The following is a 17,583-nucleotide window of genomic DNA, read 5'->3' as shown; positions in this document are numbered from 1 at the left end:
TATTCTAAAAGAATGCCAAGAAAAATGATGAGAAAGACACCAAGAAATATAAGTCTTCCAGACTCTATAATATATCTCTCGAGATACAGATTTACGAGCCTGTAACATAGTATTAATCACGGAGTCAGAGAAACCTCTATGACCAAGAATCAAGCGTTCAATCTCCATACCTTTAAATTTAAGGATTTCAGATCCGGATGGAAAAAAGGACCTTGTGACAGAAGGTCTGGTCTTAACGGAAGAGTCCATGGCTGGCAAGATGCCATCCGGACAAGATCCGCATACCAAAACCTGTGAGGCCATGCCGGAGCTATTAGCAGAACAAACGAGCATTCCCTCAGAATCTTGGAGATTACTCTTGGAAGAAGAACTAGAGGCGGAAAGATATAGGCAGGATGATACTTCCAAGGAAGTGATAATGCATCCACTGCCTCCGCCTGAGGATCCCGGGATCTGGACAGATACCTGGGAAGTTTCTTGTTTAGATGAGAGGCCATCAGATCTATCTCTGGAAGCCCCCACAATTGAACAATCTGAAGAAATACCTCTGGGTGAAGAGACCATTCGCCCGGATGCAACGTTTGGCGACTGAGATAATCCGCTTCCCAATTGTCTACACCTGGGATATGAACCGCAGAGATTAGACAGGAGCTGGATTCCGCCCAAACCAAAATTCGAGATACTTCTTTCATAGCCAGAGGACTGTGAGTCCCTCCTTGATGATTGATGTATGCCACAGTTGTGACATTGTCTGTCTGAAAACAAATGAACGATTCTCTCTTCAGAAGAGGCCAAAACTGAAGAGCTCTGAAAACTGCACGGAGTTCCAAGATATTGATCGGTAATCTCACCTCCTGAGATTCCCAAACTCCTTGTGCCGTCAGAGATCCCCACACAGCTCCCCAACCTGTGAGACTTGCATCTGTTGAAATTACAGTCCAGGTCGGAAGAACAAAAGAAGCCCCCTGAATTAAACGATGGTGATCTGTCCACCACGTTAGAGAGTGCCGAACAATCGGTTTTAAAGATATTAATTGATATATCTTCGTGTAATCCCTGCACCATTGGTTCAGCATACAGAGCTGAAGAGGTCGCATGTGAAAACGAGCAAAGGGGATCGCGTCCTATGCAGCAGTCATAAGACCTAGAATTTCCATGCATAAGGCTACCGAAGGGAATGATTGAGACTGAAGGTTTCGACAGGCTGTAATCAATTTTAGACGTCTCTTGTCTGTTAAAGACAAAGTCATGGACACTGAATCTATCTGGAAACCCAGAAAGGTTACCCTTGTTTGAGGAATCAAAGAACTTTTTGGTAAATTGATCCTCCAACCATGATCTTGAAGAAACAACACAAGTCGATTCGTATGAGACTCTGCTAAATGTAAAGACGGAGCAAGTACCAAGATATCGTCCAAATAAGGAAATACCACAATACCCTGTTCTCTGATTACAGACAGAAGGGCACCGAGAATCTTTGTGAAAATTCTTGGAGCTGCAGCAAGGCCAAACGGTAGAGCCACAAATTGGTAATGCTTGTCTAGAAAAGAGAATCTCAGGAACTGATAATGATCTGGATGAATTGGAATATGCAGATATGCATCCTGTAAATCTATTGTGGACATATAATTCCCTTGCTGAACAAAAGGCAATATAGTCCTTACAGTTACCATCTTGAACGTTGGTATCCTTACATAACGATTCAATAATTTTAGATCCAGAACTGGTCTGAAGGAATTCTCCTTCTTTGGTACAATGAAGAGATTTGAATAAAACCCCATCCCCTGTTCCGGAACTGGAACTGGCATAATTACTCCAGCCAACTCTAGATCTGAAACACAATTCAGAAATGCTTGAGCTTTCACTGGATTTACTGGGACATGGGAAAGAAAAAATCTCTTTGCAGGAGGTCTCATCTTGAAACCAATTCTGTACCCTTCTGAAACAATGTTCTGAATCCAAAGATTGTGAACAGAATTGATCCAAATTTCTTTGAAAAAACGTAACCTGCCCCCTACCAGCTGAACTGGAATGAGGGCCGTACCTTCATGTGAACTTAGAAGTAGGCTTTGCCTTTCTAGCAGGCTTGGATTTATTCCAGACTGGAGATGGTTTCCAAACTGAAACTGCTCCTGAGGACGAAAGATCAGGCTTTTGTTCTTTGTTGAAACGAAAGGAACGAAAACGATTGTTAGCCCTGTTTTTACCTTTAGACTTTTTATCCTGTGGTAAAAAAGTTCCTTTCCCACCAGTAACAGTTGAAATAATAGAATCCAACTGAGAACCAAATAATTTGTTTCCCTGGAAAGAAATGGAAAGTAGAGTTGATTTAGAAGCCATATCAGCATTCCAAGTCTTAAGCCATAAAGCTCTTCTGGCTAAGATAGCCAGAGACATAAATCTAACATCAACTCTAATAATATCAAAAATGGCATCACAGATGAAATTATTAGCATGCTGGAGAAGAATAATAATATCATGAGAATCACGATTTGTTACTTGTTGCGCTAGAGTTTCCAACCAAAAAGTTGAAGCTGCAGCAACATCAGCCAATGATATAGCAGGTCTAAGAAGATTACCTGAACATAGATAAGCTTTTCTTAGAAAAGATTCAATTTTTCTATCTAAAGGATCTTTAAACGAGGTACCATCTGACGTAGGAATGGTAGTACGTTTAGCAAGGGTAGAAATAGCCCCATCAACTTTAGGGATTTTGTCCCAAAATTCTAACCTGTCAGGCGGAACAGGATATAACTGCTTAAAACGTTTAGAAGGAGTAAATGAATTACCCAATTTATCCCATTCCTTAGCAATTACTGCAGAAATAGCATTAGGAACAGGAAAGACTTCTGGAATAACCGCAGGAGCTTTAAAAACCTTATCCAAACGTATAGAATTAGTATCAAGAGGACTAGAATCCTCTATTTCTAAAGCAATTAGTACTTCTTTAAGTAAAGAGCGAATAAATTCCATCTTAAATAAATATGAAGATTTATCAGCATCAATCTCTGAGACAGAATCCTCTGAACCAGAAGAGTCCAAAGAATCAGAATGATGGTGTTCATTTAAAAATTCATCTGTAGAGAGAGAAGATTTAAAAGACTTTTTACGTTTACTAGAAGGAGAAATAACAGACAAAGCCTTCTTTATGGATTCAGAAACAAAATCTCTTATGTTATCAGGAACATTCTGCACCTTAGATGTTGAGGGAACTGCAACAGGCAATGGTACATCACTAAAGGAAATATTATCTGCTTTAACAAGTTTGTCATGACAATTATTACAAACAACAGCTGGAGGAATAGCTACCAAAAGTTTACAGCAGATACACTTAGCTTTGGTAGATCCAGCAGGCAGTGGTTTTCCTGTAGTATCTTCTGGCTCAGATGCAACGTGAGACATCTTGCAATATGTAAGAGAAAAAACAACATATAAAGCAAAATAGATCAAATTCCTTATAAGACAGTTTCAGGAATGGGAAAAAAATGCCAAACATCAAGCTTCTAGCAACCAGAAGCAAATGAAAAATGAGACTGAAATAATGTGGAGATAAAAGCGACGCCCATATTTTTTGGCGCCAAATAAGACGCCCACATTATTTGGCGCCTAAATGCTTTTGGCGCCAAAAATGACGCCACATCCGGAACGCCGACATTTTTGGCGCAAAATAACGTCAAAAATGACGCAACTCCGGCGACACGTATGACGCCGGAAACGGAAAAGAATTTTTGCGCCAAAAAAGTCCGCGCCAAGAATGACACAATAAAATGAAGCATTTTCAGCCCCCGCGAGCCTAACAGCCCACAGGGAAAAAAGTCAAATTTTTGAGTTAAGAAAAAATATGATAATTTAAAGCATAATCCCAAATATGAAACTGACTGTCTGGAAATAAGGAAAGTTGAACATTCTGAGTCAAGGCAAATAAATGTTTGAATACATATATTTAGAACTTTATAAATAAAGTGCCCAACCATAGCTTAGAGTGTCACAGAAAATAAGACTTACTTACCCCAGGACACTCATCTACATGTTTGTAGAAAGCCAAACCAGTACTGAAACGAGAATCAGTAGAGGAAATGGTAAATATAAGAGTATATCGTCGATCTGAAAAGGGAGGTAAGAGATGAATCTCTACGACCGATAACAGAGAACCTTATGAAATAGACCCCGTAGAAGGAGATCACTGCATTCAATAGGCAATACTCTCCTCACATCCCTCTGACATTCACTGCACGCTGAGAGGAAAACCGGGCTCCAACTTGCTGCGGAGCGCATATCAACGTAGAATCTAGCACAAACTTACTTCACCACCTCCCTTGGAGGCAAAGTTTGTAAAACTGATTTGTGGGTGTGGTGAGGGGTGTATTTATAGGCATTTTAAGGTTTGGGAAACTTTGCCCCTCCTGGTAGGAATGTATATCCCATACGTCACTAGCTCATGGACTCTTGTTAATTACATGAAAGAAACAGCAATATGATCTTAACTACTCCGGCTAAAATCATAGAAAAACTCAGGTAGATTCTTCTTCAAATTCTACCAGAGAAGGAATAACACACTCCGGTGCTATTATAAAATAACAAACTTTTGATTGAAGATATAAAAACTAAATATATCACCATAGTCCTCTCACACATCCTATCTAGTCGTTGGGTGCAAGAGAATGACTGGAGGTGACGTAGAGGGGAGGAGCTATATAGCAACTCTGCTGGGTGAATCCTCTTGCACTTCCTGTAGGGGAGCAGTTAATATCCCACAAGTAATGATGACCCGTGGACTGATCACACTTAACAGAAGAAATTGGGTTTAGTATCCCTTTAAGAGACAGAGTTAAGGAAAAAGTAGTGATAGTGACTTCAAGAAGGAATGTAAAGGAGACAATGTTGCAACTACACAACTGCTTAAATGAGGTCTCATAGCAAACTGCCCACAAAGTCACAAAGGAATGGGAGAGTATTGAAAGTTTTGGTCATCATATGAAAAGAAAAAACAAAAAACAAAACCAGGATCTGCTAAAAACCAGTCTGTATTAAAAACAACAACATGGTTCTATGATATAAATAAACATGCATACAGTGTCTTAGTTTTGGCCCGAGTATACCTGCTTAAAGTGACGGTAAACCCTAACTAATCAAATGCCATATATTTAATCTTTGCCATTAATAAAGTATATGTGTACTTTTTTTTATTTTAATCCATCTGTGAAAGGGTTAAATTAGTGCATATAGTAATGCTTCTATTGCAATGTTATGCCGGCACACTTGAATTAACTTTTTGTTTTTATTACAACTCCAGTGAACATCCAAACAACATGGGTGTCAATCTTGAAGTCCAGCCCCTTTAAAAAGCCTATGTAGAGAGTGGATGTGACTGCTCTATACATCACAGCCCAGCCAAAAGAAGAAATGAAGGGGGGGGGCCGGAGGAACAATTAGGATTATAAATCTTATTATAAAATATTTATACACTTTTGTTTAAAAAAAATGTGGAATGTGGTTTTACTTGCAAACTAATATATTTTTCATTGCAACATTCTTATAGACTAATAATTACCATTACTTTAACCATTACTCTCACTCAAACTTGATAACTACATAAAAGCAATAGCAGTATGTAGTCTTTACTGCTCTAATTTTAAATAAGTTTCATTTTAAGTTTAAGACAATTAGAATAAAAAAGGTACAACAAATGTAATTCCAAATATATTTCCTCCATTAATTGATTAATATATCTTTACCCAGTGATATAGTTAATCACTTTTTTGCCTAAAGTTAATAAAGTCTCCAATTCCTTAAAAAACCTGTTTGAACATTTTAACCTGTGTGCCATTTTTTTTATTTATGGAGAGAGAATTTTACAAGCCCACACAAAAAACCTTCATTGGCTGGGAGGTTAAAGATAACATTTTCAATGCTAGATCATAACATTTTATTTTTTGTCTTAAACTGAACTTGCAAGTTGTTGTAGATTTGCTAAAAATCAAAATAACTGCTCATTTATACTCTGTCTGGATTATGTATAGTTATAGTGTCAGAAAGCACTGACTGAGGAACCGCACACAATGTTAAACTAAATACATTTAATTTGAACCTAGGATCATCCAACATAGCAATAAGTACTCACGTTTGGCAGTCAACATATTGACTATGACTTTGAATGACAGAAACATGGGGTTGAGGTGCTTGCAAGATTTTTTTTTTATTAATTGACCTTTCAAATATTGCTGTGACTTATATCAGTACTTGAACCTCCTGGTATAATTTTCACAGTCAAAAGCATGCAAGTCAGTTTGAATATTAAACAAGTTTTTTATTTTTTTTTGGAACACATACCCTTTCCGTTTTATCAGAGCAGAACAACCTGGTGTGATGTCTCTTCTGCACAACAATGTAAGTTATACCAGGCCTATAATCTTCCTCCAAGCTAATGCAAGCCTTCCGAATGGCCATGAGTTCTGGCCAAGCAACCTAAAAACGTACCAAGTAGATAAAGTAAAAAAAAAAACACAAAAAAAACACAAAAAAAACAAACAAAACACACAAGTACGCAGACTGCTAGAAGTTTGAAAAAGCAGACAAATTTCACATTATTGAAGGCTGTTTATTAAGAAATAGGTTCTTTAACTTCATATACATTTTACCGATAAATGCAAAATAAACTTTTTTTTTTCCCTTTAAACCCCATTTATCACCCCTCATCACACTAATTCACAAAAGTCTCACTGAATAGACATATTTGAATACTTATGATTTACTGTAATGAAGCAGACTCTGAGAAAGTTGTATGATGGAGATACATGAAGCTCACCTGTTTCATCTGACCTTCAGACACTCCTCCTCTATAGTAAATTATTCGAGTTGGTTTGAAACGGGTTGATTTATAGAACTGGATAAGGAGCTCCCGTACCATATTGCTCAGATCTTGTATAACTTCTTGGCTGTACAAAAGCTCTTGTGTGGTCTCTTGACGAGAGGTTTGAACTCGCACAGTGGCACAGTACCGGCTCGGATGCCCATCCATGCTGCCCACTACTGCAGCTATGGAAGGTTTTTTACCATCACCAGCTGGAGGGTGTGTGACATCAGCTCCCAGGAATATAACAGGCTGCTGGAACACAGACGGCCTGCAAATGGAAAGCAAAACGTTAGTAATGGACCAGGCTGCATTTGAGGCAAAGGATGAGAGATATTTTTTTTTAAAGGAATGGACAGGGTTTCACTAAACTGGAGATTTTAAAGGGTTAAAGCAAGATATAGAACAGTTGCACAATAAACACTAAATAAATGCCATATTTTTTTAATAATATTCTCTCTAAATATTGTAAAGTTTTGGTCCCTAAAGTTATGAATGCCGCAATGTTGTAACCTACATTTCCTTGAAAAATCGCAATAAATGGGTTACTAGAGTGTGCCAAAATATAGTAGCGTTCAGTCTGAAATCTACACTTCCACTTACTAGGAACTGGAAAGCCAAAAATTTAAATTACAGGAAAGGGGGCAAAATAAATCAATAAATTATAAATTCATACCACATAAAATTAAAAGGGACAAGAAACCCCAAAATGTTCTTGCATAATTCAGGTAGAAAAACAGAATTTATGTTTACCTGATAAATTACTTTCTCCAACGGTGTGTCCGGTCCACGGCGTCATCCTTACTTGTGGGATATTCTCCTCCCCAACAGGAAATGGCAAAGAGCCCAGCAAAGCTGGTCACATGATCCCTCCTAGGCTCCGCCTTCCCCAGTCATTCGACCGACGTAAAGGAGGAATATTTGCATAGGAGAAATCATATGATACCGTGGTGACTGTAGTTAAAGAAAATAAATCATCAGACCTGATTAAAAAACCAGGGCGGGCCGTGGACCGGACACACCGTTGGAGAAAGTAATTTATCAGGTAAACATAAATTCTGTTTTCTCCAACATAGGTGTGTCCGGTCCACGGCGTCATCCTTACTTGTGGGAACCAATACCAAAGCTTTAGGACACGGATGATGGGAGGGAGCAAATCAGGTCACCTAGATGGAAGGCACCACGGTTTGCAAAACCTTTCTCCCAAAAATAGCCTCAGAAGAAGCAAAAGTATCAAACTTGTAAAATTTGGTAAAAGTGTGCAGTGAAGACCAAGTCGCTGCCTTACATATCTGATCAACAGAAGCCTCGTTCTTAAAGGCCCATGTGGAAGCCACGGCCCTAGTGGAATGAGCTGTGATTCTTTCAGGAGGCTGCCGTCCGGCAGTCTCATAAGCCAATCTGATGATGCTTTTAAGCCAAAAAAGATAGAGAGGTAGAAGTTGCTTTTTGACCTCTCCTTTTACCAGAATAAACAACAAACAAGGAAGATGTTTGTCTGAAATCCTTTGTAGCATCTAAATAGAATTTTAGAGCACGGACAACGTCCAAATTGTGTAACAAACGTTCCTTCTATGAAACTGGATTCGGACACAAAGAAGGTACAACTATCTCCTGGTTAATATTTTTGTTGGAAACAACCTTCGGAAGAAAACCAGGCTCAGTACGTAAAAACCACCTTATCTGCATGGACCAGATAGGGCGGAGAACACTGCAGAGCAGATAACTCAGAAACTCTTCTAGCGGAAGAAATTGCAACCTAAAACAAAACTTTCCAAGATAATAACTAAATATCTACGGAATGTAAGGGTTCAAACGGAACCCCTTGAAGAACTGAAAGAACTAGATTAAGACTCCAGGGAAGAGTCAAAGGTCTGTAAACAGGCTTGATTCTAACCAGAGCCTGAACAAACGCTTAAACGTCTGGCACAGCTGCCAGCCTTTTGTGAAGTAAAACAGATAAAGCAGAGATCTGTCCCTTCAGAGAACTCGCAGAAAATCCTTTCTCCAAACCTTCTTGTAGAAAGGAAAGAATCTTAGGAATTTTTATCTTGTTCCATGGGAATCCTTTAGATTCACACCAACAGATATATTTTTTCCATATATTATGGTAAATTTTTCTAGTTACAGGCTTTCTAGCCTGAATAAGAGTATCTATTACAGAATCTGAAAACCCACGCTTTGATAAAATCAAGCGTTCAAACTCCAAGCAGTCAGTTGGAGGAAAACCAGATTCGGATGTTCGAATGGACCCTGAATAAGAAGGTCCTGTCTCAAAGGTAGCTTCCATGGTGGAGCCGATGACACATTCACCAGGTCTGCACACCAAGTCCTGCGTGGCCACACAGGAACTATCAAGGTCACCGAAGCCCTCTCCAGATTGATCCTGGCTACCAGCCTGGGAATGAGAGGAAACGGTGGGAATACATAAGCTAGGTTGAAGATCCAAGTTGCTACTATTGTATCCAATAGAGTCGCCTTGGGATCCCTGGATTTGGACCCGTAACAAGGGACCATGAAGTTCTGACGAGAGGCCATCAGAACCATGTCTGGAATGCCCCATAATTGAGTTATTTGGGCAAAGATTTCCAGATGGAGTTCCCACTCCCCCGGATGCTCCTCCATCGCCAGGGAACTCCTTGATACCCCCTGATGGTTGATATATGTAACAGTCGTCATGATATCTGATTGAAACCTTATGAATTTGGCCTTTGCTAGTCGAGGCCAAGCCTTGAGAGCATTGAATATCGCTCTCAGTTCCATTATGTTTATCGGGAGAAGAGAGTCTTCCCGAAACCATAGACCCTGAGTTTTCAGGAGTTCCCAGACCGCGCCCCAGCCCACCAGACTGGCGTTGGTCGTGACAATGACCTATTCTGGTCCGCGGAAGCTCATTCCCTGTGACAGGTTGTCCAGGGTCAGCCACCAACGGAGTGAATCTCTGGTTATTTGATCTACTTGTATCGTCGGAGACAAGTCTGTATAATCCCCATTCCACTGTCTGAGCATGCCCAAGTGCAATGGTCTTAGATGAATTCGTGCAAAAGGAACTATGTCCATTGCCGCAACCATCAAACCTATTACTTCCATGGACTGCGCTATGGAAGGAAGAAGAACAGAATGAAGTACCTGACAAGAGCTTAGAAGTTTTGATTTTCTGGCCTCTGTCAGAAAAACCTTCATTTCTAAGGAAACTATTATTGTTCCCAAGAAGGGAACTCTTGTTGACGGGGACAGAGAACTTTTTTCTATGTTCACTTTCCACCTGTGAGATCTGAGAAAGGCTAGGACAATGTCCGTATGAGCCCTTGCTTTTGACAGAGACGACACTTGAATCAGGATGTCGTCCAAGTAAGGTACTACTGCAATGCCCCTTGGTCTTAGCACCGCTAGAAGGGACCCTAGTACCCTTGTGAAAATCCTTGGAGCAGTGGCGAATCCGAATGGAAGTGCCACAGGTAATGCTTGTCCAGAAAGCCTTAGGAACCGAAAATGTTACTTGTGGATAGGAATACGTAGGTACGCATCCTTTAAGTCCACCGTGGTCATGAATTGACCTTCCTGGATGGTAGGAAGGATCGTTCGAATGGTTTCCATTTTGAATGATGAAACCCTTAGAAACTTGTTTAGAATCTTGAGATCTAAAATAGGTCTGAATGTTCCCTCTTTTTTGGGAATTATGAACAGGTTGGAGTAAAAACCCATCCCTTGTTCTCCTAATGGAACAGGATGAATCACTCCCATGCTTAACAGGTCTTCTACACAGTGTAAGAATGCCTGTTCGAAGATAATTGAGACCCGTGGAACCTTCCCCTTGGGGGTAGTTCCCTGAATTCCAGGAGATAACCTTGAGAAACTATTTCTAGCGCCCAAGGATCCTGAACATCTCTTGCCCCAGCCTGAGCAAAGAGAGAAAGTCTGCCCCCCACCAGATCCTTCCCAGATCGGGGGCCAACACTTCATGCTGTTTTGGTAGCAGTGGCAGGTGACTTGGCCTGCTTACCCTTGTTCCAGCCTTGCATCGGCCTCCAGGCTGGCTTGGTTTGAGAAGTATTACCCTCTTGCTTAGAGGGTGTAGAATTTGAGGCTGGTCCGTTTCTGCGAAAGGGACGAAAATTTGGCTTCTTTTTAGCCTTAAAAGACCTATCCAGAGGAAGGGCGTGGCCCTTTCCCCCAGTGATGTCTGAAATAATCTCTTTCAAGTCAGGGCCAAACAGTGTTTTACCCTTGAAAGGGATGTTAAGCAAAAGCGCTCTGCGCGCCACGATAGCAAACCCTGAATTATTCGCCGCTAATCTAGCTAATTGCAAAGCGGCATCTAAAATAAAAAAGAGTTAGCCAATTTAAAAGCTTGAACTCTGTCCAAAACCTCCTCGTACGAAGATTCTTTATTGAGCGACTTTTCTAGTTCTTCGAACCAGAAACACGCAGCTGTAGTGACAGGAACAATGCATGAAATTGGTTGTAGAAGGTAACCTTGCTGAACAAACATCTTTTTAAGCAAACCCTCTAACCTTTAATCCATAGGATCTTGAAAGCACAACTATCTTCTATAGGAATAGAAGTGCGTTTGTTTAGAGTAGAAACCGCCCCCTCGACCTTGGGGACTGTATGCTATAAGTCCTTTCTGGGGTCGACTATAGGAACTAATTTCTTAAATATAGGGGGAGGACAAAAGGTATGCCGGGCCTTTCCCACTCCTTATTTACTATGTCCGCCACCCGCTTGGGTATAGGAAAAACATCGGGGGGCACCGGAACCTCTAGGAACTTGTCCATCTTACCTAATTTCTCTGGAATGACCAAATTGTCACAATCATCCAGAGTAGATAATACCTCCTTAAGTAGTGCGTGGAGATGTTCTAATTTAAATGTTACAATATCAGGTTCTGCTTGTTGAGAAATTTTCCCTGAATCTGAAATTTCTCCCTCAGACAAAACCTCCCTCCTGGCCCCTTCAGATAGGTGTGAGGGTATGTCAGAACAGATATCATCAGCGTCCTCTTGCTCTTCAGTGTTTAAAACAGAGCAATCGCGCTTTCTCTGATAAGTAGGCATTTTGGAAAAATGCATGCAATAGAATTATCCATTACAGCCATTAATTGTTGTATGGTAATAAGTATTGGCGCACTAGATGTACTAGGGGCCTCTTGTGTGGGCAAAACTGGTGTAGACACAGAAGGGGATGATGCAGTACCATGCTTACTCCCCTCATTAGAGGAATCATCTTGGGCAATATCATATCTATGGCATTATTATCCCTACTTTGTTTGGACATTATGACACAAATATATCACATATATATAAATGGGGAGACACATTGGCTTTCATACATATAGAACATCGTTATCTGATGGTTCAGACATGTTAAACGGGCTTAAACTTGTCAACAAAGCACAAAAACGTTTTACAATAAAACCGTTACTGTCCCTTTAAATTTCAAACTGAACACACTTTATTACTGAATATGTGAAAAAGTATGAAGGAATTGTTCAAATTTCACCAAAATTTCACACAGTAACTTAAGCCTTTAAAAGTATTGCACACCAAATTTGAAAGCTTTAACCCTTAAATAACGGAACCGGAGCCGTTTTTACATTTAACCCTATACAGTCCCAGGTATCTGCTTTGCTGAGACCCACCAAGCCAGAGGGGAATACGATACCAAATGATGCCTTCTATAAGCTTTTTCAGTGGTTCTTAGCTCCTCACACATGCATCTGCATGCCATGCTTTCCAAAAACAACTGCGCATTAGAGGCGCGAAAATGAGGCTCTGTCTATGACTAGAAAAGGCCCCCAGTGAAAAAGGTGTCCAATACAGTGCCTGCCGTTTTTATTAAAACAATCCCAAGATTTAACAACTATTAAAAGTAATAATCTGCCAAATATACTTAGTAAAGTAATCGTTTTAGCCCAGAAAAATGTCTACCAGTTTTTTAAGCCCTAATGAAGCCCTTTATTCTTTTACTTAAACTAAGAAATGGCTTACCGGTTCCCATAGGGAAAATGACAGCTTCCAGCATTACCGAGTCTTGTTAGAAATGTGTCATACCTCAAGCAGCAAAAGTCTGCTCACTGTTTCCCCCAACTGAAGTTAATTCCTCTCAACAGTCCTGTGTGGAAACAGCCATCGATTTTAGTAACGGTTGCTAAAATCATTTTCCTCTTACAAACAGAAATCTTCATCTCTTTCCTGTTCAGAGTAATAGTACATACCAGCACTATTTTAAAATAACAAACTCTTGATTGAAGAATAAAAACTACATTTAACCACCAAAAAACTCTAAGCCATCTCCGTGGAGATGTTGCCCTGTACAACGGCAAAGAGAATGACTGGGAAGGCGGAGCCTAGGAGGGATCATGTGACCAGCTTTGCTGGGCTCTTTGCCATTTCCTGTTGGGAGGAGAATATCCCACAAGTAAGGATGACGCCGTGGACCGGACACACCTATGTTGGAGAAATGTGATTTTAAACAACTTTCCAATTTATTTCCATTATCAAATTGGATTCATTCTCTTGGTATCCTTTTTGAAAGGGACAGTATACACCTTGAGATTTTTTTATATAAAAATGTTTAGTTATGCATAATAAAAGAAAACAACTTTACATATACTTCATTATTTATTCTGATCCCTTTTCATCTAATTCAGCTCTGATAATTGAGCAATTTCTAACCTCAGACCTTGAAATGCAAATGCTGACTTCAAGGCTAACTCTGCTAGATATTTGTCCCTAAATGACTTTAGCTGATAACGGCAAAACAATTGCCTTTATACTAACTTTAAGACAGTGGCTAGCTTTGTTGTCTGCGGACTAAAGCCCAGATTGGCCTGCCCAGATTGGCTCCTCCAAATAAGGCAATGGTGGGTGGAGTTGGCTGCTGAAAAATAAATTTCATTAAAAAGGATGTAATTTGTTTTAAAAAACTAAGACTTGGCTGATATATTATTCTATTGCAACACAACAGAAATGTCTTGCAATTGTTTTGTGTTTACTGTCCATTTAAAGGAGCATCTATGCACTTCTGGAGCTAGCTGAACACATCTGTTAAACCAATAAAGAGGCATTAGTGAGAAGCCACCAATCGGTGGCTAGTTCCCAGTAATGCATTGCTGCCCCCTTTACCTACATAGGTATGCGTTTCAACTAAATATACCAAGATAATGAAGCAAATAAGATGAGAAGTTCATTAGAAAGTTGAAAGTTCATTAGAAAGTTGACTATCACCACGTGCTGTCTGAATCATGAAAAAAAAAATTGGTTTAATATCCTTTAAAACATTTTAAAGTACAATGTCAAGATTATTAATGTCCATTCATTTAAAGTTCTGTTAAATTATAAAATTGTATATATTTTTTATATTCCCTTTCAATTATATTAAGCCTGCTCTCGAGCTTATTCAAGTAATATAACCGTAACTTTCACCGTGTGATGTATCCTGTAAAAACCTGCCATAGGAAACATGCATTGAAAAAACGATCACAACCCATAGAGAAATATTGCAGGAATGCGGTAGATAAAGTGTGTGGATTCTATAACAATAGCTCAGCATGCATGATACTAAAGATTAGACATGGGCATTTGGCAGCTTCATTAGCTGCTGAATAAGGAAGTAGGCAGCCCCTTGTTGACTTTGGCTCTTTTCGGATTCATGCTTGTGAAAAGTCACCACATTTGTAAATCCACGTCTACAAAAAAATCTTTAGTAAAACTACTAGTGGGTGGCAATAACATTTCAGATCTCACCTTTGATGGGGTACTAGCACATTATTTATGCCCCCCAGCTTGGCATTAATCTTCAGACAAAGGTTTGAGAGTGTTTGAGGAGAGGTCTTTACCACATTTTTAACTTGGACACATTGGGTGGCCATTCCTAGAAGCGTGTCTCCTACTCTCTTAACCTCCGCTGCAAGAAAAGAAATTTAAGTTAGGTACATAATCTGCATAACTCATCAAAACATACCGTTCAAACCAGACGGCTACATTTTATAATTTGTATGTGCAACCATTAAAATGTTACATAAAAAAAAATATATAATTATATACAGTGTGTGTGTGTGTATAAAAAACATCACTAGAGCAAGGGACAGAAAGAAGTAATATGTTATAGGGCACACAGGTCATGCATGCATAAAAAAAAAAAAAAACCATAAGGAACAGTTAAGAATTACCACCACAAATCAGAACAAAAAGTTCTGAAAGCGATGATCATGTTATAAAACCTATAATTAAGTTAACAAGCATACACTAAAATCTTACCATAGACTGGGGTCTTCCCGGGAAGGATCACAACTATAAGCTGAAGGCCCACATAGGTCAGCTTCAGATGTTTAAACATTGGTTCCACGCTATCTGCACCTTGAGCATATTTACAAAAGCAAGGCTGACCTTGGATTGGCATTCCTGCATCTTTTGATATTTTCCGCAATTGGTCAGTGAAGCTCCTGTAGGAATTTTAAAATGGACTTTTTAAAACAGAACAAATGTATTCTAGATTGTTACTTTCTGCCTTGCTCCACAAGACTCTGCCCTAGTTTTGAAAGCTTCAAGCGCTCCCTAAAGACTGTACTATTCAGGAATGCATACGACCTACACTAGCCTTTCCTAACTCCATTGCTATCACCTTAGCATGTGAGCCTGAGCCCAGCTGTTTGTAGATGACCCTCATAAGATCCGACTACAACCCTCTACCCATTTGATCCCTATAAATGTTACCTTGTATACCGCCTATGTTTATAGCGCTGCGGAATCTGTTGGCGCTCTACAAATACCTGATTATACTACTTTTGGACAGTGGAAACAGCAAAGGTCGTTTTTAAGGTAAGGGTTTTTACTTTTTAATACTTAAGTCACCTGTTTAAAAGGGACACTGTACTGTGTAAGAGGAAAACCTTCTTAGTGTTTTTCAATGACTTATACCAGATTCTATTTTAGGTTTATTTTTTTTTAAAACTGAAATAGCTGGTTTTGTTCATTTTAGGTGTTGTGTCAACGAACATTGAAATACTTATATCTTATCTCGACCTCTTTGTACACAGAGAAGATACATAAGGAGATCTGCTCGTTTTGCAGATTGCCCATTTCAAGGGACAGAAAATAAAAACACAACCTTAAAGACGCTATATCCCATAAATTTAACACACTGCATTGGCATAGCAAGTAATTTGGAACACATTAAAGAGAAAAAAAAAGAAAATACAGTATGTGGTCTCTTTAAACCACCTTGATTTGGGGATTATAAAGCAAACTTGTATCTATGTGCGATGTATTTTTTTTGTGCAAAGCTGCTATTTTCTAGTCAATATATTCAGTGAATGCAATAAAAACAATTAAAAAGCCCCAAACGTTTCTTCCTAAGACAACTCATAAGCTAAGGGCACACCTCTTACACTGCTTTCATTGCAAGAGTATGGACTTAATACGCTTTATTTTCTTGATGTTAAAATCTTTTGGGAACAAGCCCTACCTGGATCTTAATCACATAGGTTTTATTATCCACTGAGTATATTCCACTCCCCTCAGTCATTAAAACACTTATAAGCGCTTACTTACATGATTAAACTTAGGGCTTCGTGATTTTGCCCTTCATATCTACCCCATTAGCTTATCCTCCTTTAACTAAACATATATCAATTTATTTCACTATGATGTGTATTAACACTGTAATCCACTCTGAACCTTCAGGAGAGTCCGCGAGAGTATAAAATAAACTAAATTACATTGATTATTCCTACTAAACCCGCTGTTGGGGTGAGGTACTTCCAACTCTCCCGCTCGTATAATGTAAGCTCAGATTGCATTCCAAGTAATGAGCAAAATGTTATATCTTAAGTTTTGGTTTATTTGTTATGTTTGTATTATTTGGTTTCCACCATTGCATATTCTGATGGCACTAACTTGACATTTAATTTTTTTGAAATATCTTTATGCATTGTATAGTGATCATCTCTTCTAAAAGTTAAAAAAAAAAAAAAAAAAAAAAATTAGAATACCTTGACAATACTCACTTTAACAAGTCTTCTCTGCACTGCTTTTGTGGAGCAAAGCAAGCAACAGCCCAAACTTTGATTTCTATGCCAGCGTAGAACTGCTTCCCTCTCATATCCCAGACACCTTGGTTTGGTGTAGCAACAGTCTTATTCTAGTCGGGGGGAGGGACACAAAAACAATAAATAAATAAAACTGTAAAAGTACTTAGAAGCAATTTATTTTAAATAAAATTGCATCAAACAGTAAGTTTCAAAGTCAAAAAGTATTTCCAATCCACTTATGTAACAATTATTACCAGTAATATTTTACAAAGGAATAAAAACCAGTAGTCTTAAAAATGCAGAAAAAACAACAAGGAGCTAGCTCAACTTCAACACAATTTTATCTGCAATTTTTAAAAGATAGTATATATTAGAGGTGCATTCTGGATATGATGTATACAAAAAGGAGTACAAAAGAGAAGTGGATGACTCAAAATAAGGTACACTCACTATCTGTAATGAGGCATAGAGACAACTCAGGTAATATGCAAAAACACCAAATTTAATATATTCATAAAAATCAACATGTGTATAAACAGAACGTGAAATCGTATACATAAAGACAAACAGGACAAACACACAAGACAAATGGGCCCCTCACACAAAAAAGGAAATCGCTGGTAGCCGGCTAGATGGAATAGTAAAGTGCTTCATATGCAGTTAATTATAACAGTATATGCAATGAACAGTTCTGTCTAAG

The 17,583-nt window shown here is 39.0% G+C and overlaps 1 protein-coding gene across 2 annotated transcripts in view; it reads right to left on the bottom strand.

Annotated features, from left to right (window-relative positions):
- Positions 1 to 17,583, bottom strand: part of AGO4 (argonaute RISC component 4) — a 131,276-nt gene that overhangs the window by 42,367 nt on the left and 71,326 nt on the right. For both annotated transcript variants that reach the window (XM_053707006.1, XM_053707007.1), the window contains exons 11-15: positions 16,860 to 16,993; positions 15,112 to 15,296; positions 14,599 to 14,758; positions 6,806 to 7,121; positions 6,331 to 6,465 (exon numbers count right to left, since the gene is read on the bottom strand). In XM_053707006.1, coding sequence (XP_053562981.1) covers positions 6,331 to 6,465; positions 6,806 to 7,121; positions 14,599 to 14,758; positions 15,112 to 15,296; positions 16,860 to 16,993 — 930 coding nt within the window. The remainder of the gene's footprint in view (positions 1 to 6,330; positions 6,466 to 6,805; positions 7,122 to 14,598; positions 14,759 to 15,111; positions 15,297 to 16,859; positions 16,994 to 17,583) is intronic.

The sequence above is a fragment of the Bombina bombina genome, chromosome 3, assembly GCF_027579735.1.
Source record: "Bombina bombina isolate aBomBom1 chromosome 3, aBomBom1.pri, whole genome shotgun sequence".
NCBI lineage: Eukaryota > Metazoa > Chordata > Amphibia > Anura > Bombinatoridae > Bombina > Bombina bombina.
Note: the sequence above shows the minus strand (reverse complement) of the source record. Positions and strands in the feature narration are given on the sequence as shown.